This window comes from Lissotriton helveticus, chromosome 10, assembly GCF_964261635.1.
Source record: "Lissotriton helveticus chromosome 10, aLisHel1.1, whole genome shotgun sequence".
NCBI lineage: Eukaryota > Metazoa > Chordata > Amphibia > Caudata > Salamandridae > Lissotriton > Lissotriton helveticus.
Genome location: NC_136071.1, coordinates 415,159,844 through 415,185,022, shown reverse-complemented (window position 1 = coordinate 415,185,022; position 25,179 = coordinate 415,159,844). Strand labels below are relative to the sequence as shown.

General features: G+C 45.7%; 1 protein-coding gene across 2 annotated transcripts in view; it reads left to right on the top strand.

Moving 5' to 3' along the window:
• The window catches only part of RGS11 (regulator of G protein signaling 11), a 2,073,835-nt gene that overhangs the window by 715,881 nt on the left and 1,332,775 nt on the right, over window positions 1-25,179 (top strand). For both annotated transcript variants that reach the window (XM_078664273.1, XM_078664274.1), the window contains exon 6: window positions 157-215. In XM_078664273.1, coding sequence (XP_078520399.1) covers window positions 157-215 — 59 coding nt within the window. The remainder of the gene's footprint in view (window positions 1-156; window positions 216-25,179) is intronic.

The following is a 25,179-nucleotide window of genomic DNA, read 5'->3' as shown; positions in this document are numbered from 1 at the left end:
TATGAAATAGGTAAATTATTCTGTGCAATTTTCTGGATGTGCATGTTGCTGTGGGTAATATATTCTGGCAAAACATTTACTAAATATAGCACAATAATGGGAAGGACCTTAGCACGGATAAACACATGTTAACACTGGCATTGTTCTTACTTTCAGCGATCTATCTGGCAAAGAAGAATATTCGAAAGCAAGGGGATCTGATTGACTATGAAAAGGTAGGCGAACTTCAAGCCAAGAAAACAGAGAGGGCACATGTACCAATTGTTCGGGTTTCCGTATCAAACAGTTTTATATAGTCATGAACATTGACGAGGCAATTTTCAAGACTTATCAATGAGTTTGAGATGCGAAACAGATTTACCCTGTATGTCATACTCCCTAGTTTATATCAGTTATAGTGATATACCTAGTAACTACAATGGTTTCAATATGAAAAATATTGGCATTGTCTTTGTACGTACTGCATTGGTTCATATAAGTTGTATGTGTTTTCATGCACTATAGTGGTTGAAATGCAGTAACGTTTCTTTCAGGACTCAACGTGTTGATTAATGTGAAGCTAAAGTATTAGAACACTAATAAAGGACATTAGTTTCCATGAGAAAGCATATAGATTGAGTTGTGAGTTTCATAAACATAGTATATAAATGTACGTACCCAACATACCGGCATATATCAAGAGAACATTGTTGTATTTGGCTAATTCATTTGTTTATGCTCACGGTGTACTGGTGTGTAGGGATACTCTGTTACTCGGCCCTCAGTATAAATTGGTGCACTTGAATAACATTGTGCTGTTCATGCATGTCGTTTATGCATAACACAGTGGTCCAGACGAGTAACGGGGTTGAAATAAAATATATTGGTTTCCTCTCATAATTTACTGTTTAAATGCCAAGCACACTGATTCGCATGCATATCATATTACTTTGCAAGAGCATTACATTAGTGCAGTCAATGAATGTACTGATTGATAAATATACTTTATTGGCTAATTCTTGTGATGCATTGGTGTGTGCATACTGGTTGAAATGTGCAACCTATTGATATTAAAAACACTATATGCTGGTATGAATTCATAATGTAAGGGTAGATGCACAAATGCATGCTTCGGATATATAATGTATTAGTTCCCTCTTATAATGTATTGGTTCGTATGTGTAAAATATTGGTTATAAAGTACCACCTATATCTTTCATTTTTCCATTTGCATACAATGTGTTTTTTACCCAACCCCTCTACTTAATTATTAGCAAAATTGGGAGCATATGTACGAGCCCCTATGGCCACAGGAACGTCACTGTTTGTGAAATTTCTGTGGCGATAGGGGCTTCACTTTTTTTTTTACAAGGCAGTGTGTAGCCACTTGACATGGCTTAACGCTGCCTTGTAAATAAGGCACCCTTTCCCACTATGCTTAGCATGAAAGAGGTTGGAAATGGGTGTTGCAGTGGGCGCTCCACTGCAACACCCATTGATTCTGACGCTGCCCCCTATTTACAAGAGCAGTGTACACAAGAGGCAGCGCCAAAATTAAGACCAGGGTAAACATGGTCTCAAGTTGGTGGAACGAGGAGAAATGCTATATTTCTCTTTGTTTTTGCATTTTCCATGTGTGCTGGCTTGTGCAGCACATATGGAAAAAGCAAAAATCCTCTTATTGTTTATGTACAGGAAGGTCCCTCTTCCTGCATGTTAGAACTTGGGGTCTCTAGTTGGCAGAGGTAGGTACCACTATCCGCATAGGGAACCTTGCTTCTGGTCAGGGTAAGGAGGAAACACTCTTTAGATAACCTCTGCTCACCCCCTTGGTAGCTTGGCACAAGCAGTCAGGCTTATCCAAAAGCAATGTGTAAAGTATTTGTGCCAACACTCACAGTAACACAGTGAAAACACCACAAACAGACCCCACAACAGTTTAGAAAAATAAAGGTATTTAATCTAAACTACACAAGACCAAAATGACAAAAATCCAACATACACAGTTCAAGAATATGGTTGCAAAAGAGTTCTTAAAGTTGCAATAAAATGATCCACAGTTGTGTGAAGAGTTCACAGTTGCGTCACGTTTAGCCAACAGTACCTTTTAAATGTGCCAAAGTTCCAAAGCAGAAGCTGGTGCGGTGGAAAACAAGCGATGCGTTGCTCCTGAGACCTTGGGGAGGCGATGCGACAACCCCGCTGCAGCAGCGGGCGTGTTGCGACGAATCCGGTCTCTATGGGAGGAAGGGGGACTTGTATGGATTCCAGTGCGTAGATTCCGTTGAAGTTTTCTCTCGCAAAGGCACAATGCGATGGTCTTTGGAGTTGAGACGATCTCCGGGGCGACGATGCGCGGACCAGTGATCTCTCCCTCGCAGCTCCTCGATGCGATGGCTTCTGCGACGACACTCGCAGCGACGTAATGCGGTCTGCAAGCAAGGGGGGGCGGTGATCTCACCCAGCGACGACAGGCTCTACGACGACACTTGCAGTGATGGTAATCTTCCTGTTTACCGAAGGATGCAACGGCTCTGGCAGTGGCAACAGGCGCTGTGACGATCTCGGCCTTCGTAGCGGCGGGAATTTCCTTGCAGTGTCGGGGATGCGCTCCGCAAGCAAGCAATGCGACAAAACTTGCAGAAAGTTTTTAAAAGCTTGGTTTCCAGCTCCCCAACCCAGGTACATCTTCTAGAGGCACCACACATGGGCCACGCACTCCAGGAAGGACAGAACACTCTCATTAGAGTCCAGGGAAACTGGGGGATAAGTCCTTTTGTTCCTGGGACTTCAAAAACAGGGAGCCAGCTCTTCTCAGGCCCTTGGAGATTCCTTCAGGCAAGGGGATACAGCACAAAGCAAAGTCCTTCCCCTATCCTTAGCAGCAAAGCAACAGCAGGTCAGTCTAGCAGAGCAACAGCAGGACAGTCTTCCTTCTTCAGTTTCAGCTTTCTCCTTGGCAGAGGTTCCTTCTTGATTCCAGGATGATCTAATTCTCTGTTGCCAGGGGTCCTGTACTTATACCCCTAAAAGTCTTTGTTCCCTTTGTGCAGGAGGGCTCTGAGCCCGGTCTGAACAAGTTGTGGGTGTTCCTTGAGCACTTTGTTTTCCTGGCTTCTCCTTTCCTTTCAGAGTGAGGGGCAGGGTCGTCAGCCGCCCAGCAGGAGGTGGAGCCAGCATTGTGGAAGGCAGGCACAGCACTATTTAGGCCATTCCTCCCACCACTCAAGTTGCAAATGCAGTCATTCAGCCTAGGGCTGACTCAGCCAGCCTCCTGGGAAATCCCCAGCACCTGTCACTCTCAAACCAGACAGTCAATTCACAAACAGGCCAAGGCACACAGAAAGGTCAGACAAGAGAACAGCAACTTTCTAAAAGTGCTGTTCTCAAACACAGGAGTTAAAAACCACCTTTCCTAAAAGATGTGTTATTAAATTCTGAGTTCAGCCAGCATCCCCCATGATAGCCTAAGGAGCAAGAAAGCCTTGGAGCAGTGAAAAACGAAAATGGCTGTAATTCACTACCAGGGCATGTCACCTGCACAAGTACATGTTCTACCTTTCACATACACTGCACCCTGCCCAAGGGGGTACCTTGGGCCTTCCATAGGGGTGACAAATGTGCACAGAAAGGGACGGGTTAGGCCTGGTCAGTGAGAACACTGACCAGGAGGACATGGCAGTTCACAGACTGCACACAGGCACTGCGGTGGCAGACCTGAGACACCATTTTAGGGCTACTCATGTGGGTGGCACAGTCAGTGCTGCAGGCCTACTAGTAGCATTTGTCATCACCAGCCCTGGCACACCCAGTGCACTTTACTAGGGACATCTTGGTGATACAAATATGCCAATCATGTATATCCAATCACAAATACAATTTACACAGGGAGCACTTACACTCTGACACTGATCAGCAGTGGCAGAGTGTCCAAAGCATCTAAACCAGCAAAAATGAAATCCAGCACAGCATCAAAAATACAGGAGGTAGAGGCAAAAAGATAGGGGGAAACCACACCAAGGATGCCAGGTCTAACACTGCACATAAATAATCTTTTAGAAAATGGCACTATGTGACTTCCATGTGTGCTCCATTAAGCAACACACATACAAGTGACGAAATGGCATTTCAAGATTGGCTATGTGCAGAAAGGGGGACCTCCATGTACATAAACAATCTTTCCTCTGCATGCCGGCACCCTTCCACTATGGTGCAAGGGTGCCTGTGTTGGCGCTACACTGCTGATTGTAGCCTCAGCACAGGGGGAAACGCAGGGCTGTATCATATTGTTGTAAATATGGTGCAGCCTTAAGTTTCTGAAGTGGCGGAGTGAGGCGTTAAGACATGACGGCTAACGCTTCACTCCACCACTTCTGTTGTACATATTCCCCATGGTTTGAATGCTTTAATTCTGAAGTCTGTGTTTGATATATTGGTTTGTTAACTCTATACTACGGTTTCAATCAGCATATTTTGATGGGTGGAGACAATTGCAGGAGTCACAAGGTCTCTGGAAGATGGAGGCTCAATTTCACATGCCCTGGTAGAAGAAACGAACAGGGAAGATGTGTAGCACTTGCTGGTAGCCTCCAGAGGGAAATGTTGTGGACATGTTATGCATGTTATCTGTTTACAACTACAAGGTTATGTTTTTAAAAAGTAATGTTTTACATTTTAATTGTTCTGGTTTGCCCATTTGAAGTATCATTTACCATACTGCAAAATAATGTTGCTTTAAATATTAGTGTGCTTTATGTAACCAGTGACATGGTAAAAGTTGGGGCACTGTGCAAGACATTTTGGAACCCTGGGTCAGAACAGCATTTTTATCACCCATGTTCAGCAGTTTGAAGCCCTTTTGATGCAAATAATATTGAATGCTACCTTAAACTTTAATAGCTGGGGGACCAGCAACAACAGTTGAAAATTAAAGCTGCTGGTATCTTCCAGCCAAATAGTGCTAAAGGCAAACTTGAAAAATCAATGACATAGCCACTTATTTTTATAATTGGATCTAGGTTTTGGGATTTAGTTTTAATATTTAATATTTGTAATATCAGTATATTTCATGGAACTCATTGTCCAACCGCCATGTTCCTACAATGGTAGAAATGACCGGGTAAGTAAAATAAAGATATGACTCATTTTAAAACAAATACTTTGACAGTTCAGCTTATAAAATTGATCAGATAAAATGCTTATTCATTTAATCAAATAAGGTGCAAATTAAGCTAGGCAAAAAGTGTCTTCCTCCTAATTTGTATAGCACCTGAGAGGAAGCTAGCAACTCCAAGGCAAACCATGGGCGAGTAAAGCTTCTGCAGGTATAATAATGCTGGCCTTGCTTGGACAAAATGACATAGACGCTGCAACCACCGCTGCTGGACCACTGCTGACTGTTTGGGGGACTTCAAACCCCAGAAACCATTGCTCCCAGGAGGGAGGGGCTTCTCTTGTGCTCATAAATGCCCCCATACACCTGCGGCGCAGTTCGCAGAAACTACCGCTGCTGGACCACTGCAGACTGTTTGGGGGACTTGAAGCCCCAGAAACAATCGCTCGCAAGAGGGAGGGGCTTCGCTCCTCCTCATAAGCGCCACCATATATCCACAGCGTGGGACGCTGCAACTACAGCTTGTGAACCATTGCTGACTGTTTGGGGGACTTCAAGCCCCAGGAGCCATCGCTCCCAGGAGGGAGGGGCTTCTCTCGCGCTCATGAGCGCCACCATGCACCTGCGGCACGGGACGCTGCAACTACCACTGCTGGACCACTGCTGACTGTTTGGGGGACTTCAAGCCCCAGAAACCATCACTTCCAGGAGGGAGGGACTTCTCTCCCACTCATGAGTGCCACCATACACCCGCAGCGCAGGACTCTGCAACTACCGCTGCTGGACCACGGCTGAATGTTTGGGGGACTTCAAGCCCCATTAACCATCACTCCCAGGAGGCAGGAGGCTTCTCTCACACTCATAAGTGCCACCATACACCCATGGTAGGGGCCGAAGGTGGGCCCATTCGCGCCCATCAGAGACTGGAGGAGGCTGGACTGATCCACCTGTAGTACTTAAAATTCTGGACTCATGTCATAAACATCGTCGTATCATGACGATTTTGATATCAGCAGACCGAGAATGGCTAGTATACTATGCACAAGCATTTTCGTCATGTTCGAGTGACGATTTCACCCTGAAACCCTTGTTTTCGTCCTGAACCCTCGGGTTCCATTTTGTATGTGGCAGCCATTTTGTGAGTTGCCCTCACATAGGCCAATGATTAAGGCCAAACCCGATTCTGAAGGACACGTACACCTTTGCTGACTTCTCTGCGACCTGGGCAAGCTGACTCCACTGCCCAAGGCCAAACCTGTTCGGTCAGTTCCTCTCCCAGTGGCCGAACGAGATAGTATCAAGGCACAACATGCCATAAACCTTTCATCGCACACAAACCACGCCTAATCTTGCACACACCTGTCCCTGTTTCCTACTTTATGACTTGCTTTACGAGGAGGAGGTGCCCGTTTTTATTGGGGGTCCGTCGATATCTGATGAAAATACTGGGCCTTGCCGGGTAATTTATTGTGGGCTGAACAAACTGAAATATGGGCTTGTCATCATGACTCTGCTTTTTCTTTGTAGTGAAAACATGTGAATGGTCAACTGAAATGCAAAGAATGTTTGCCTAAAGCGTAATATTTTGTATAAAAAGAGAAGGCTGGCTTTGTAAGATTGAGCAGTCTCCTGAGAATATACACCGTGTTGTACTTCTAGGACGCCTGTTACTTGGTTGCAGCCAATAAATTCGATCTTTGACTTCACCTAGAAGACTCTGAGTTTCTGTGTCTGAATCAGGAAGTACCCGAAGTCTTAGGGTGTACCCTGACACCGCTGGGTTCTGAAAAACCCAGTACTTCAGCTGACGCCCAACGTGGGTCGATACCAGCGGTACCGGTCCAAGCCAGAGGTTCGTGAGGAGCTTCGTGTGAAAATTCTGGAGGAAGGCCGCCACTTCATCGACCCCTGCATGTCGACGTGGTCCGAAAGTCTTTGCTGCGAGGTTCCCCGCTTCCCGACGGCTACGAAGGACTGCTGCCCTGGCTATCGCCCTGATTTGGACCCTTGACGATTGGTAGAGCGAAACGATAGACGAGTCTTCTGGTGACGTCATCGATACCTCAGTTAAGTATAAGTGGAGCGTCTCCCAGTCCTTAGTTTGGTTCTTAGTTTGGGTATCCCCTTGGGATCTTTGATTTGGAACTTGCAAGTACCAAAGCCGAAGGACTCGTTTATTCACGAGACTATCGTATTCCATAATCCTTTGAAGTTTGAAGCTAGACTAGAGAGCGAAGATGCCTGGTCTTAGCAGACTTGGAAACTTGTTTTGTCTTGGTTGTAATAATAGGGATTCCCGATTGGAGGACTCGTGTCCGGTTCCTCCGATTGGAACTCCAACTTATGAATTGTATGTGAAACATGGAGTAGGCCCCATCACATATAATGAAGTATGGATCCGATACACCAGAAAGGATGGTGTTTTAAAATGGCCCCAATATGGTAGCTTTGACACGGAAATCTTAGATAACCTCGAAGTTAAACTTTTCAAAAAGAAAGTCCGGCCGGCGATGTTTGACTCTTTCCGCCTATGGCGTAAGGAAGCCAAACAGAAGGAAATTAAATTAGCGAAGAAAAATAAGAGAGAAAGGGGTATCTCGATAATGCAAGCTGCTATGCAGTTCAAAGATAACGAAGAAGAACAGATGAGCGAGAAGTTGCACAGGCAACGTAAAATGGTGATCGATAAATGCTATCCAGTTTTGCCGCCTCTTCAGCAAGATGCAGCAAAAGACCTTGAAAAAGACCCTCTAATGTCGCATTTGTTGAGTTCGCCACCCCCTTATGCACAGAGTGCTACGGCACCTCCGCAACCTTTAGCTGCGCAACCTTTGGTTGTATTGCCCCCTGCTCCTCCACAACCACCAGCTGCTCTTCAGTTGGCTCCTGTTCCTCCGGTGCAGTCTCCTCAAGGGCCACCGGCTTTGACATCTGCTCTTCCTTTACTTCCTACAACTTTGACCACTATATCGACTACCACCCCTGGTATTCCTCCTGACACTGCCTCTGCGTCTGCCTTGCCTCACTCTGCTTTTCCGCCTGTCCTTTCATCGACTTCTCCTTCTGTTCGACAGAGAGTGGCTAGCACTGTTACTAGCTTTCTATATCCGCTCAGTGGAGCAACAAGTGCAACGCCTGTCTCTGAGCGTAAACAGTTGCGTAGCCAACTGCCTGATTCTAGGGAGAAGGAAACACTGAATTATTTGGCGCATAAATGGGTTACCGACCCGATAAGATATGAGCTAGAGTCTGTTATGAATGTTTTCCATCAGTGGGAAGCACCAAAGCAGAGATACGTTTTTGAAAAAATGTGTACTTTCCTTTGTGAAGATTTAGAGGAGAATGATTTGGAGCCCAAAACGCCTGAGTTGTGTCGTGTACGGTTCGAGTTTGGGAAAGGTGCAATTGTGGGTTCAGATGTTAAGAAAGCAGTTGCGACATTGTTGTCGTTCAGGAGTGAACGTGTTTCTCGGTCGTTGTTTGAGTCTGATTCCTCTGTTAAAAAGAAGGTGAGACAATACCCAATGAGAGAAGTTCCTCCGGTATGGAAGGAAGCAATTCAGGCTGATGCCGTTCTTCGTATTGATGCTGTACCAGCACATTTTCAGCGTGTGTGGGTACATGTTCCTTGGAAGCGAGCTGAAGTTTTGGCCCTTAAACAGACATTGCCTGATCCCCGTAAAAATCCTGCAGGGTATTACAAGGAATTGTCACAGACTGCAGGCTCTTGCATTATGAATTTAGCCGACATAGACATGTTGTTTGGAAATGTTGTTCCACAGCCTTTATGGGGAAAGATTCGTCATGCGGATCATGATCAGGAGTTAGGTGACACATGGGCCAATATTGCTGCTGCAGATGGCAGACAAGTTGGTGGTGCTAAACCCGAGCCTTTAGTAGCAGATCTCCCTGGTAGGATCATTAATTACATGAAAACTTTAATGCCCGCGATGCGTGTGAATTGGGATAAATTGTCTGCGTGTAAGCAGAAGAAAGATGAAACGGTGTCGGATTTCTTCACCAGGTTTGAAAAAACGTTTGTCGACCACAGTGGTCAGGATATGAGTACAGAAGGTGGCCAACGGTTGTTCGTCGATAAGTTCGTGCACAATTTACTTCCAGAGTTGTGTAAGAAGTTAAAGGATTCAGAGAGTTCTTGGGCCGTTTCCTCTTCAGCACAGATATTGGCTACTGCACAATATTATGAAAATCAGGATAAAGATCAGAAAGATAGAGCAGAGAAGAAAACTAAAGAGTTAAAAACGAAGGTTCTGTTACAGCAAGCGTATCCGCCACGTGGTGGTCAGAATAACTATCAGCAACCTCAACAGTTTCAGAGGAACTCGCAAAGAGTCGAGTATACTCAACCACGTGTCCCTGTAGGTCCCAATCAGTGTTCATATTGTAAGGAAGAGGGTCATTTTAAGTATAGTTGCCCTATTTTGTTACAGCGTGGAAATGGTGTTTCTGGCTCAAGAGGTCGAGGTGTTCAACAATCTCCTAGAGGTAGAGGACGTGGAAATTTCCCCCAGAACGCACGTTCCCTTCCGCCTCAAAATTCAATGAATAGTTTTGATCAGCAGAATAACGCGTCTGGTAGGACGGCTCAGTACTATGCTGATGACTACTATGCAGAAGATGAGTTTATGGAAGGTAATGATTGCTAGGACAGCCATAGACAAAGAGAGGGAGTTGTTTCAGTTCCAGTAGATCAGAGTGGACCTTACGTTGAGGTGATTACATCAGGTGTGTCAGAGCCTTTTCTGTTGGATACTGGTGCTACAAAGAGTTCTATTATGCACTCTAAACTCCCTGGCGCACCTTTGTCTGGCGAAACGAATGTATCAGTAGGTTTTTCTGGCGCCCCAGTTAGAAATCCGATTTCTGACCCTTTGTCCCTTTCTGTTGGACCTTGTGAATTCGAAGCACCCCTTATTCTAACGACAGGTTGTGGTGAACACTTGTTGGGATTGGATTTGTTAAAAAGATTGTATGCGACTTTGTACTGTTCTCCTTTGGGAGTAGAACTTACACTGGGTAAGAAAGTGGTTTCCTCAATGTATTTGTCGAAGGACAAACTCCCGACAGAATTGTCGTTTCTCCCTGATATTCTTTGGGCTACTGGTCCTAATGATGTGGGTCTTTTGAAAATACCACCATATGTTGTAACATTGAAAGCCAATGTTCAAATGCCACGCATTCCCCAATACAAAATTTCTAGTGAAGGTGAAAAAGCGTTGCTAGCGATCATTTACGATTTGATTGAAAAAGATGGAATTGAAGAGACAAGAGGCAACGTTTGCAATAGTCCTGTTCTGCCTGTTTTGAAACGTACTGATCCTTCCCAGGCACCTGTGTACAGATTTGTGATTGACCTTAGAGAGGTCAATAAAATAGTTGTGCCACAATTTCCAGTTGTTCCTGATATCACTTCCCTATTGACCATGATTCCAGCGTCCGCGACTTGGTTCTCGGTGATTGACTTGAAGAATGCTTTCTTCAGCATCCCGATTGCCGAGGAGAGTAGGGATATTTTTGGCTTCAGTTTAGGAGGCCGAAGTTTCCGCTTCAAACACGCTCCCCAGGGCTACTGTGAAAGTCCATCAATATATAGTCAAGCCTTAAAAACACAACTTGATATGATTGTTTTACCTGATGGTGCTACCCTTATCCAGTACGTCGACGATTTACTTGTCGCTGCAGATACTGAGGAAATCTGTAAAGAAGCCACGTTATCCTTCTTGCGTCACTTGTGTGATTTGCATCACAAAGTGTCTCTCTCGAAATTGCAATATTGTCGACAAGAAGTGACCTACTTAGGTCATCTCTTATCGAAGGAGGGAAGGAAACTGACCCCAGAAAGAATTCAGGCAATAGCGAAATTGAGCGTGCCAAGAACACAGAGAGAAGTGCGTGCTTTCTTGGGCATTACATCATATTGCAGACAATGGATACCGAATTTTTCTTTACTGGCCAAGTCCTTGGTGGCATTAACCTGTAAAGATACACCGAATCCCATTCCATGGTCTGAAGAATGTCAGAAAAGTTTTTCCGAATTGCGTGATGCATTATGTTCGGCTCCTGTGTTGGGTACCCCCGACTACAGTAAGCCTTTTACATTGTATGTCCATGAGAAAGAAGGTTGTGCATTGTCAGTGTTGACACAGTTGTTTGGAGACAAGCAGCGTCCATGCGCGTATTTTTCGTCAACTTTGGACCCGGTAGCTAAAGCATTGCCAAGTTGTTTAAGAGCCACAGCAGCAGCAGCTGTTTCTATTCGGCAGTCTGCTGGGTTAGTGATGAATAATACATTGATTGTGATGGTTCCACATGCAGTGGACACGTTGTTAAACAGAACCTAGACACAGCACTTAACTAGTGCTCGATTGTCAGGTTACGAGTTGACACTGTTAGCGAGTCATGTGCACATAAAGAGATGCAACACGTTGAATCCAGCTACGTTGTTGCCTATTGTAGCAGAGTTAGATGCTTCTGAACAGCATGATTGTTTTCTCAGACCAGAAGAAGAAACGAAAGGTAGAATAGACCTCAAAGACACTCCTCTTGTAAAGTCTGATGGTACATTATGGGTGGATGGTTCATGCTTCAAGCTTCCGAATGGTGATACGACTGCAGTATATGCTGTCACGACTTTGCATACGATTGTTGAAGCTGCACATATCCCATATAATTCAGCTCAAGCAGCAGAGTTGATTGCACTTACACGAGCGTGTGTGTTGTCGAAAGGAATGAAAGTGACTATATATACCGACAGCCAGTATGCATTTGGTGTGGCTCACAGTTTTGGACGATTGTGGAAAGAACGTGGGTTCCTGACTTCGCATGGAGCTAAGATTCAGCATGGTCAGTTGGTGAATGAGCTTCTTGAATCACTTACTTTGCCCTTGCAAGTTGCGATTGTGAAATGCAGCGCACACTAGAAGGTGACTGATGATGTTGGTCGTGGAAATGCATTTGCTGACGAAATCGCAAAAGAAACAGCAAGGAATGTGATGAGTCGAATGTATGTTGCGGGCCCTGCGAGATGGATTGGTGACATTGGAATGTGTGAAGACACGATAGAGAGCGTGAAATCGATTCAAGCTGAAGCTACAGAGAAAGAGTTGAGTGTGTGGAGAGAAAGTACGGGTAAAATGGATGCCAATGGATGTTGGGTTGAATTGTCAGAGCATCAGAGATGGTTGTTACCCAATGTGTATGTACTTGCAGTGGTTACAATGGCCCATGGAATGGCTCACATCAGTGTGAAAGGGATTTGCAAGTTGTTGGCTCCAGTATGGCAAAATGCTGGAATTCCTAAGTGTGCAGAGAATGTGGTCAAGAATTGCATGGTATGTCTGAAATACAATCCTGGTAGGGGAACCCCAACTCCAGCTGGTCATTTTGCACCTCCTACGTATCCGTTCGAGGTTTTGCAGCTAGATTTCATCCACATGGAAAGGTGCAACAATTTAAAATACGTACTCGTTGTTGTTTGTGCCTTTTCGAGATGGGTAGAAGCATAGCCCCTAAAGGACAACACTGCCTTATCCACAGCTAAAGCCCTTGTGAAAGAGTTATTCCCTAGATTTGGAATGCCGAGAATGGTCTGGAGTGACAATGGAAGTGAATTTGTGGGTCGAGTGATGAAGAAAGTATGCGAAGGGCTAGGCATCCATCAGAAATTCCACGCTGCAAATCACCCCCAATCAGCTGGACTAGTAGAATGCTATAATGGCACGCTAAAACTTAAACTGGCCAAAATTCAAGCGAGCTCTGGTCTTAAATGTCCAGACGCTCTGCCTTTAGCACTCCTATCAACAAGAATGACTGTGCATTCGCGAGTGGGACTTAGTATATATGGGGAGTGCCAAGGCCCACAAAATTCAGTGAAATCGAACCCCTGTTTTGCTTGACCATTTGTACGAATTGACGGCTAAATTGCGTGTTTTACACCAACAGGTTCACGATACTCTGCCTCAGGCCTCTGAAGCTCCAGGTCATCACATCGATCCTGGATCCTGGGTGCTGGTAAACATTTTCAGCGAACAAAGAATGACCAGCCCAGATGGACCGGCCCTCACCTAGTTCTTCTCTCGACGAGATCAGCCGGTTGAGTGGAAGGAAAGAAGCACTGGATCCATGGTGTACACTACAAGAGGGTGCCTTTGCCTCTGCCGTACGACCGGTGGGTCCAGGAGGGTGTCGCTGACTCAGAGACTGAAACAGTGCCTCGTTTTCTGCCTTTCAGCGATGCACGTGTAGAAGGAACAATTTCTGGAAAAGAAAGTGACAATCTTTTGCAGGAAGCTGTGCCACCGTCAATTCGATTGGACACTACAGAGCCTGAACTCCTGTTTCAAGATCAGACAGTACCAGGGAAGAAACGCTATAATCTGAGGCCGAGAACTATGGACAAATAACATTTTTTCCTTTCCTTTCTAAATTTTGAAAGTGCAGCTCTCTCATCTGAGAAACTTTTTTATTTTTGTTTTTTGAACCACTATCCGGGTTCAGCTGTAGGGTCGCGGTTGCCCAAGTCTTTGGGGTGCAGCTGAAGACGTTAGGTCGACAGTTCTGGTTGGTCTAAGGGAGTTGCCCTGGACTGACAGAAGCATTCCTTAGCATAGAACACCCTACCATCGCGAGCAGCATTTAGAGAGGATGGAGTTTTTCGAGATGGAGAGACCTGCCAAAACAATGAACTTTAAAGCCAGAATATGTAGAATGATGACCAAGATACGTTTTTTGATATTATGCATTTTTATGTTTTTCAGTGTAATGATGTTTTTAATCGGATATGTTGTATTCTCTTTTCGAGTGACATTTGCACCCACTACATCGCCCATACCTCCTCCTTCTACTGTTTCCTCACATTCTTTTCAACCTCTTCCTGAACATGAATCCGCTAGGAGATTAGAGTTTATTAATAACTCCTTCGTTCAGCTTTTACACCAACACCAACTAGTAATGAACACGACTAACTGTTGGGTGTGTGGTCTTATGCCTCACACAACGGATAAAGGTATCCCTTATCTGGTCCTGCCATTCAGCCACAATGGTTCTGTGTGGGCATACAGAACAATGTTCATCTACGCACATGAAGTCTACCCCCTACGTTCTGTGAAAGATAATCCTAAGAATAGTGCTCTAGTTAAGGGTATAGTAGATAGGATCAGGGAAGATATTTCCTATGAGACTATCCCGAGAGATGAGACACTAGTATATATAGGATGGAACGTGACCGGATATGGAGTTACTCTGAGTGAGAAACAGCAAGCTAAGAGATCTTCCCCGATTTAGATTGTACCCCATCAGGGTCACTTATGTCTGCAAGGAACTGGCAAGAATCCCAGAGCTCAGTTAGGGAAGAGCGTCTGCACTGAGACATATGTTTTTGCGTCCCAGACTTCCCCTTCGTTCTTAGCAGCTAAGGGTACCTATTTCCTCTGCCATGATAGAGCCTATACATGGTTGCCCCCTGACTTTTCGGGCACATGTTTTGTGTCGTTCCTGTTGCCTCCCACCTACACAGCTGCGGCAGATTACCATAAGACAAGGATAGTTAGAGGTGTCTTCAGTAAAGAAGACACTGCAGGACAAGAATTTGGAGACTTCGTAAAGGGTTTTCTGCCGTTCTGGGGACCCATGGTTAACAGCAGGAACATAAGGCAATTGACAAGGGTGGTTGAATCCACCGTAGTTGAAACTGCCGGTGCCCTTAGTAACTTGACTGCTGAGCTCCAGTCGGATCGTCTTATGACCCTTCAGAACAGGGTCGCGTTAGACGTCATACTTCCAGACCGAGGTGGGGTATGTAGAGTGATCCAATCGAGTTGCTGTGTTTTCATTCCAGATAACGCTCCAACAGTGTACCAGGCCATCTCCAAACTGCATAAGATTTCCGAATCTATTCATTTGGATAAAGGAGATTGGTCGTTGATGGGATGGTTCTGGCAACTGATATCCGCCTGGGGATGGAGAATTCTGATGGTCATTGGGATGATCTTAGCCATTCTTTTCCTGTTCTGTCTGTGCGTACAGTGTGCTCCTGCAATATGTGGCCTCTGTGCTACATCGTGTGTAAGGAAACCTGTATCAAGGGACGAGCTAAGTAATAGAATGATGCTACAGCAACATCTCAATGACTTTATGAATATAGACCTGGACTCAGATTAGCGCGAGTATAGGTTATTGCCTATGTAAGGGCAAAAGGAGGGTTTGTAGTACTTAAAATTCTGGACTCATGTCATAAACATCGTCGTATCATGACGATTTTGATATCAGCAGACCGAGAATGGCTAGTATACTATGCACAAGCATTTTCGTCATGTTCGAGTGACGATTTCACCCTGATGCCCTCGTTTTCGTCCTGAACCCTCGGGTTCCATTTTGTATACGGCAGCCATTTTGTGAGTTGCCCTCACATAGGCCAATGATTAAGGCCAAACCCGATTCTGAAGGACACGTACACCTTCGCTGACTTCTCTGCGACCTGGGCAAGCTGACTCCACTGCCCAAGGCCAAACCTGTTCGGTCAGTTTCTCTCCCAGTGGTCGAACGAGATAGCACAACATGCCATAAACCTTTCATCGCACACAAACCACGCCTAATCTTGCACACACCTGTCCCTGTTTCCTACTGTATGGCTTGCTTTACGAGGAGGAGGTGCCCGTTTTTATTGGGGGTCCGTCGATATCTGATGAAAATACTGGGCCTTGCCGGGTAATTTATTGTGGGCTGAACAAACTGAAATATGGGCTTGTCATCATGACTCTGCTTTTTCTTTGTAGTGAAAACATGTGAATGGTCAACTGAAATGCAAAGAATGTTTGCCTAAAGCGTAATATTTTGTATAAAAAGGGAAGGCTGGCTTTGTAAGATTGAGCAGTCTCCTGAGAATATACACCGTGTTGTACTTCTAGGACGCCTGTTACTTGGTTGCAGCCAATAAATTTGATCTTTGACTTCACCTAGAAGACTCTGAGTTTCTGTGTCTTAATCAGGAAGTACCCGAAGTCTTAGGGTGTACCCTGACACCGCTGGGTTCTGAAAAACCCAGTACTTCACACCCCTCTTGGTTCTCTATGTGAGGGCGTACCTAGTAAATAGCTGCTTTTTGGTGGAGAGCTGGAATTGGTGAACTAAACCTAATCAGGAGACTTGTGCTACGTAATTGGACCTGCCATAGTTGGAGCACAGGTACTTTTCAATCGCTCCTGTTTACAGAGTTCATTGTATCTCGATTGAGGCCAGCTGGTCTGACTGGCGCCCAAGCCTCATATTTATGTTATTCGTGAACAAAGATAAGTGACACAAGGGGGCAGATTTACAAGGTCTCTACAAATCAGCAGGGATGCGCCAGAACACTTGTGCATCGCAAAACCACCTGTGCGCCACCACTGATGCGCCGCATTTACAATGCTGTGCGCTGTGGCGCACGGATGGGCAGATGTGCGTCGTATCCCCCGGAGTAAAGGCGGTGCATTACTGGAGTCAAAGCACAAGTGCGACGCGGCTCCACAAGGCTCAGGGGCGCCCTATGCCTAACATGCTGCGTCACTCCTTACGCCTGCTTCAAGCATGCACAAGGTTTTAACGCAGCATGGCCGTAAAAGTGACTCAGTGAAATTTGTAGATTTCACTGCATCAATTTTATGAGGTGTTACTGTGATGGAGCACCCACCCTGCGCCGGAACGCCCACATGAAACCTGGCGCAGGTTTCATGTGGCGCAGGGCTTTACAACATGACTCATCTCCCTAGATGCGTCACGTTGTAAATAAGGTGCAACGTGGCGCATGGTTTACGCCGCCGCTGCATCACATGAGTGATGCAACGGCAGCGTAAATGTGTCGCAAGGGGCTTGTAAATCTGTCCTAAGGTTTTTTTGTTTGGACAGTAGTGGAAGTTTATTATAGCCAAATCATTTGTGGTGGATAATAAGAAAGAGAGAAAAGGAAACACCTGTGCAATAGAAAAGCACGCCTAGATATTTGGGAATTACTCATTGGTCAATTGCTATAGGCCTTTGTTGATTGGTGTTGCCGAGTTGTTCAATTAGTTTTTTATAATTATTCTATCTTCATCATACCTTATTTTTAAATTTTCTTTTTTTTTAAAGAAAGTTTTTAACAGCCATTTTCCCTACAGATTGCACATACATCCTCTATAGTTACTAAGCTCACTGATCTTCATCTGGACTCGGCATGGGAAAAAGGAAACTTATAGGCAAATCAGGAAGGCCTAAATCCTCTGAAAGACCACAGACACATACACAGACCTCACAACTAAAATTCATATCAAGAGCTATCGAGAAACAGATCTCAACTGTTGAAAATCGATATTAGTTTGCCAATAACAAATTACGGCACCTATGACTGTGGTATAGCACCCAGTTGATAATGAGGAAGAGCTTCAAACTTGTGATAGTGGTGGGCCTGCGGGGAGTGACAAGGGAATGAATGGGTGTATTCAGAACATATCTGACACTATTAATTAATTGCGAGAAAGTGCCCTCTTTCTTGCATGGTATGCCCACACTTTTTGCTGAATTGCTAATGTTCTTTGACTGAGTGTGCCCTGGGCGTCTGCTAATCAGATAGCCAGGGCCTATGTTCTTTCCCTAAACCTGCTTTGAAGCCTAAACCCAATTGGCATCTCTAGCCAAATGTCAGCCCCTGGTAACTGGTACCACAGGTACCCAGGGTACTGTTTTATTTATTTATTTATTTGCAATCGTATACCACGCTAGGACTCGACTCCCGAAGGAGTATCTCCGCGCCTCTGGCATCATCTATGAGCAAAAGAAACCCAAACATATAGCAGTCCTCCCTAGATTGATGGTCTAATACTGAAAGAGAAAAGTTTTTAATTTTTTTCTGAAAGGAAGGTGTTCTCTGCAAAGTCTGATTTCCATGGGGAGATCATTCCACTGCTTCGGGCCAGCCACTGACAAGGCCCTACCCCCTTGTCTTGTCTTCTTAAACCTGGGAACACATAGCAATTGTTGATCTCCTGATCTAAGAGATCTGGAGGGGACATATAAATTAAACTTTTTAGTAAGGTAATCTGGGCCTTTCCCTGTGAGACATTTATGAATGACACAGCATATTTTAAACCTCACCCTTTGTTTCACTGAAAGCCAGTGAAGTTTGGTTAGCAAAGGTTTAGATGGAGTACGAGCAGGGACATTAAGAACAAGGCGTGCAGCGGTATTTTGCACAACCTGTAGTCTTGCAATAATCCCCTCGTTGGCGGCTAGCAGCAATCCATTGCAGTAATCTAATCTGCTCAACACGAGTGACTGTACCAGAGTTCTTCTGGTGGTATCAGGGAGCAGGGGGAACACTTTCCGGAGAAGCCCAATAACATGGAAACAGGAGCCGACCACTTGATTTCCATGTTGTTTCAAGGCAAGCTCCTGATCCAATTTTACTCCAAGATCTTTTACAACCTGTCGAGGCTCAGGGACTGGGCCCAGATGTTGAGGCCACCAGTCAGGAGTCCACAGGCGATTAGCTTCCCCGAAGAGCATCACCTCCGTTTTAGAAACATTGCACTGCAGGAAGTTTGATGCCATCCAGTGGGCCACCTCTTTCATCCCCCTAGAAAAGGAGTTTCGTACTTCAGGTGTCAGTATTTTAAACGGAAAGAGGAGTTGAGTATCGTCCGCGTACGATACCGGGATGAAGCCGTGGGATCTCATGATGTTAGCCAGGGGGGCCACGTAGATGTTAAATAACGTGGGGCTCAAACAGGAGCCCTGTGGCACCCCCTTTGAGATCTCGACCTACTCCGACCGATACGGACCCAAGATGACACTTTGGGTACGCTTTGTGAGAAAACTCCTTAGCCAGGCCAGCGCCTTGCCTTCCAGCCCGATGTCAGTTAATCTGGAGGACATGATGTCATATGACACAGTGTCAAACGCCGCTGACAGATCTAAAAGAACCAGGATAACGGAAAAACCTCTATCCTGTAGCATATGAAGATCGTCAGCGACGGACAGCAAGGCAGTCTCGGTGCTGTGCCTCGGCCTCAACCCAGACTGGGAGGGATCTAGCCCCCCTGCACTTTCGACATAATTTGACAAGTGCCGATTAACAAACTTCTCAGTGATCTTCCCTAATAAAGGGAGAAGTGAGATTGGTCTCAGGTTTGTCAATTCAGTCAAAGGGATGTTGTTGTTTTTCCTCAGAGGTCTCACTAGTGCATGCTTCCAATCCGGGGGAACTTCCCCTGTGCTCAAGGACAAGTTAACTATGTGTCGAATTCCGGCACCCAAATCATTAGCCAATGATGGCATGATGCATGCCGGGATGATATCTGAAGGGCACCCGCTCTTTATTTGAGTAGTTAAGGCAATTACCTCCTCCGTTGATATGGGAGGAAATTCTGCAAGCTTACCAACGCAGTTCATTTGTACTCCAATAGGTGACTGAGCAATATTGTTAGCTGTGGCCAAATTATTACTTTTGTTCTTGGAGGCTAATATTTTATCATATATACTCTCAATCTTTCTAATGAAGAACTGAGATATATTGTTGCACAGTTCCTGGGATGCTATCTCCACGGTCTCACAAGCAGCAGGCTTAGTAAAGGTCTGTAGTACTTGATACAAAACTTTTGCATTTTTACCTGCTGCTGATAGTTGGGGTGCTATATGATGTTTTCGTGCAGCCCGAATGGCTTTATGATAGCTTTTTAAAGAAATCCTATGGTTTTCCTTGTCCTCAGTCTTGCGAGTAACCCTCCATAGTTTTTCTAGCTTTCTCGTAGTTAGTTTTAATTGTCTCAAGTCATCCGTATACCAGACTTCTTGTTTGGGAGTGGGTCAGGGTTTAAATGTTCTCAAAGGTACAACATAGTTTATAGCCACTGTCACTGCTTCATCTAACTTGCGCAGTGCAGTGGTAGCATTGCCCCCACATTCATCCCAACTGGGTTCAATGTATTTCCCCCTAAAGCCCTCGGATGTTAGTTTGTGCCAGGGTCTCCTGATGTCTGCCATCACCCTCTGTGTAGCCTTTGGTTTATAACACAGTCGGCAACTTCACTGTGGACGTTAAAATCCCCTACCAGGATGAAATCCGAGTTCTCCTGCACATGGGGTGCCAAAGCTTCAACAAGTTGAATAGAGAAATTCTCACTCGGGCCTGGGGGCGATAGACTAAAGCCCCCTTCCTGGTGTCCCTTGAACTAGGATTAATTGTAAAGATCAGGAGCTCCATCTGGGGAGTACACATTGTCTCAGTAATGATAACATCCATCTCCTGTCAAAACACAATAGCTATCCCCCCTCCTGTTTTAATTGGGCGGTCCATCCTCACCATTTTATACCCTAGCGGTACCCCCAGTGTTATGGCCGAGACAGTATGTGGCTTCAGCCATGTCTCAGTGAGAAAGCATAGATGTGGTCTCTCAGATGTTATGAGATCCCATACCTGAGTTGCATGTCTAGCTAAAGAGCGGATGTTACACAATAAGCTCTTACAGTTTAGGGGAGGGCCCTTGGGTGGAGTGTCAATCAGTCCTACAGGATGTGTAATAGGGACCAGTAACCGGGACCCTGGCTGACTTGGTCCGGTTTCAGCGCAGATGGAAAATTGCTCATGGCACACCCAGCAAGAAAAAGGCCCCTCTAGGTTATTACCCACCTTGTGAGTGCATAGTATAGGAGTGTACCTACCAATATCCCATAGTGTCTGGCTGGTATATGTAAGTCTACTACAGGAGGAAATCTCATGACGAGAGATGCAGTCCGCCATAGCCCTCTGCCCCTGGTCCCGTCCTGTCGCGGACGGGCGCAGACGGGCTAGTTTCCGGCTCGTCTTAGGCGCTGGAATAGGCGCCACACTGCGCGTTGTAGCCGACGAGTTGCTTTATACCCCTCGAGTAGGGGAGAGCTAGAGCGCTAACCGCTCGCCTCCCTGAATGTGCCTGGCTCTGCCCCGCCTTCCGCACCCGTGATTGGATGGAGGGTCGGACTGGGCGTGCAGGCACAGGTCGAGCTGGTCCCTCAATGCGTGTGAGTATGCGGTATTTTAGACAGCGTGCCACTAATAAATTCAAATTCAATTTCTATCCAGTTTCAGTTTTAATAAAAATAAGTACAATTTTCTACATTAAAATGTCCATTAGCTCACGGAGCCGATTTTCAATTTAAAACACTGAAAGAGCAACTATGATCAGAGTATGGCGCCAAGCGGAGTCGGGAAGAAGCTGCCACCGTCCCCCTTACCGCGACTGTGACCTTACTGTGACCAGGGAAGGCCTCTAAGGGCTGCAGCACTTATTGTGCCACCCTTGGATGCCCTGTACCCTGACCCTCACACACTGGCTTTGCAGGCTGCGCGCCTTGGTGCAGAACAAAGTGAAGAGTTGAAATGGCACACATCCCTGTATGCCATGCCCACAAACCACTGCCCTGGCATACATCAGTCACCCCTCTGGCTGGTGCCCTATGCCAGTGGTGAGGGTACAGTTGCACGAGCCCTGTACGCCTACAGTGCCCAAGTCCATTCCTGGGCACTGTAAGGGCAGTGCTGCCATTAAGAGTATATTGTGCTGGGAGGTTGTCATTACGAACTCGACAACACCATAATGGCTACACTTATGACTGGGAAGTTTGGTATCAAATTTCTCAGCACATTAAACTTGCACTGGTGCCAGTGTGGGATTTAATGTAAAAAGCACATCAGAGGGCATCTTAGAGATGCCCCCTGAAACTCGACCAACCTCTAGTGACCTGACTGAGTGGCTACCTAGACTGCCACCACCAGACATGTTTCTGGACCACTGTGTCAAGAGCTGCTGCATTCGGGGGACTGTAACAATGCACCTCCTGGGGTGAGGAGCCAAGTCTCATCCCCCAGGATAGGCAGGGTGCACGAAGGAGATACTTTAAAGGAATGCCACCTTTTTGAGCCTCTCCAGACCATTTGCTGCTTACAGCAACTGGTCCCCACTGGTCCTACTGCCTACTTTGGGTGGGAGAACCGTCAGGAAAAACAAGTGAGGAAGAGTGGTGTGCCCACCTCTGCCAACTCCACCCCTCAGGTGGGGGAGGCGAGGTGAAGCACACCCTCGAGTCCCCGCCATCTTGAGGATGGGGAGACACAGCCAACCAGGGACAGGCTACTGCCCCCTCCCACTGGAGAGTGGCAGAATAGGGGGTATACCCACAAAGGGGAAGGGACCCATTGGTCCCTGCCCTTTACCTACCTGTAACACCCCTAAATTTAGTATTTAGGGGGCACCCTGAACCTTTCTTTCTCAGATCTAGAAACGGCAAGAAAAGAAGATAAGAAGAAGGACCGAAGAGCCATCCAGAGCATTATAGATCGTTATAGATCCGCTAACATCTTTTAAGATATGGCTAAGTTCAATAACCTCTCCATTTAGTTTATTTATTTCATCAACCAATGGTTTGATGGTAAGTTCCATTTTTTGTGGTATAATGGATATGATGTAATTAACTTGCTCATCGGACATCTGGTATGGAACAGGGTTTTTCTCAGGTACCTTACATATAAGACTCGAAGACAGCCCTTTATTAGTTTTATCAATATTCCCTGGTTTAATTTGGTCTTTCCTACAATTCCTTTTCCTTGTTGGGGTAGGAGACCAACTAGTTGGTGGTGATCGGGAAACCTCAATTTGCAAGGATAGATCTTGAATGTGTGTAGAGGTCTCCATACTCACAAAAGGGATAGATTCTTGAACATTATTCATGGTGACCTCTACCTCTGAAGCATGTATGTTCTCTAAGCCAGTGCCCACTCCTAGAGATAAGCGGCGCTCTGCCCTATCGATTTCAACGTTTAAGGCGCTAACCGCCTTGACTAAATAGGCATCAATAGTTGAACCAGAGGGATCCACATTTTTAAGGATTTTCAATAGCTTACTTTTCAACATCCTACACTTACTGTCTATTAAGTCACCCAAGCACCAAATCCCAATATATAAGCTGCCGGGGGGCCTATGTAAACTTCAGGGGGCCTATGTAAACTTCCAGGGGGATTGGAGGGTGTAATGTTGTGGATAAATAACGTTAGATATAGCCACTAAAATCAAGAATATGTGACTGTATCATAAGTGAAACAACACACATATATACTAACACAAACAACCTCAATCACTGGAGTACTACCACAAGACATAAAGTTCAAATAATAAAAGATTATAAAATGGATAAAATGTCCAAAAATGGAGAACTCTTTAAAATCTAGTAATAGCACCTATGCCACAGGTAAATAACACTATCAATAGAGAAACACAAGATTAAGAAAAGGCGCATTGCAGTTCAAGTTATCTCACCACTCACAGTCCCATTGGGGGTTCAGGCAATTCCTGCAAAGTTCAAGTTCAAATTGCCCTTTGGAACTTGACTGTTGGTTGTTGTAATGGGGCGTGGTATTCAAATATTCATTGATGTGGCCCTGCCCTGCCACGGTCTGGCGTGGACGGATGCAGATGGACCCGCCCTTGGCCCGGGCTTTGCCCGGGCGCCATCTGCATGTGTCCCCCGCTGCGTTGGTGCCAGGCTGCCTTTGAAGGACTCAGTCGCCCCACAGTGACGCCCTTCACCGGCGCCACAGAGAGCCTTCTGGGTGCTGTAGTCTTGAGCTGGCTGTTCCCCTCATGGCGGCGTAGCTGCCCCGATACTTGCCGTTCCCCTCACAGCACTGGGATAATGCAGGTGAGGTGGGTAGAGGGAAAAATACAGCCGTTCCCCTCACGGCAGGATGAAAGGGTTTCAAGCGCGTCCCACGCTGCGTTGGTGCCGGGCTGCCTTTGAAGTGATACCAAAGGGTATCACTTCAAAGGCAGCCCGGCACCAACGCAGTGTGGGAATATTTTGCGAATTCAGGTTTATAAAGTTGAAAATCTGTTGTATCAGTAAACTGGGTCTTGGAGAGTGCTGGCTTAAGCTATTTCTGAATGGGGGATAGATTGCCCTGTGCTACATGGAATATCTGCGGGTTAAATGATGCTAAAAACGCAGGATCTTTTGCAAGATTCTCCAAATTATGCAGGTTGACCTAATATGTCTACAGGAGACCCACATCCCATGGAGTAATCGTGGGTTGTTAAGATTTCCTGAGTATGAGTTAGTGGCCTGCTCCCACCAAACATCGATGATTAGGGGTGTTGCTATTCTGCTAAAGACGGGGGTCAGGCGTGTTAAAAGAGCAAAAGATGACAATTTAGGAAGATGGGTTATTGTCGAATTATTGGTAAATAGTCATTCTCTTTCGATCTGTTCAATATATGGTCCTAACCTGGATGACCCTGAAGTCCTAAGGAATTTAAACTTGGAATTAGTGGGGTGGCCCCATCCAATGCTATTTTGTGGTGATTTTAATATTAATTTACCCAGTCAAATTAATCTGCTAACTTATCATAAGTATGTGGGTCGGAAGCCCCGAGTATTTAAGGCTCTGCAGATTCTTGTTGTGGAACACGGTTTGACAGATGTGTGGCATTATCATCATCAAGATAAGGATGGATACACATTTTATTCTATTCCGCATAATAAAATGGTTCGCCTTGATTATGTCTTTCTGTCCGATCAAAGTGCTGGATCTGTTAAAATCGAGGTTGTTCCTAGGACCCTATCAAACCACAATCCCATAATTGTTGAGCTTTTATGGGATCGTCCTGGATCGTTATGGGACAGGCTAGGTCATGGACCTTCGAGCGGAAGTTGCTTTTAGATCAGCAATACCAGGAAGATATGGCTGCATGGATTCCAGAATTTATGGATATTAATAGGGGGACCGCCCCTGACTGCGTGGTCTGGGATGCATTCAAAGCTGCACTGCGCGGAGAAACAAAAAGCTTTGCATCTCACCGGTGGAAGAGCGCATAGCAGCAGATTAAAGACAGGCTGGACGCGTTACGACAAGCAGAGCTTGAATTGAGCACTAATATCCGATTGGGCCAAGAGTTGTCCCGTAGTCAGAAGGCAGTCGCCATATTAAAATCTAATCTGCTCGAACCACTTTATCAGGATCTTGCAGCTAAATACATTCAATTTCAAACCTTAATGTATGAATTCGGGGAAAACTCAGGAAGGGTCCC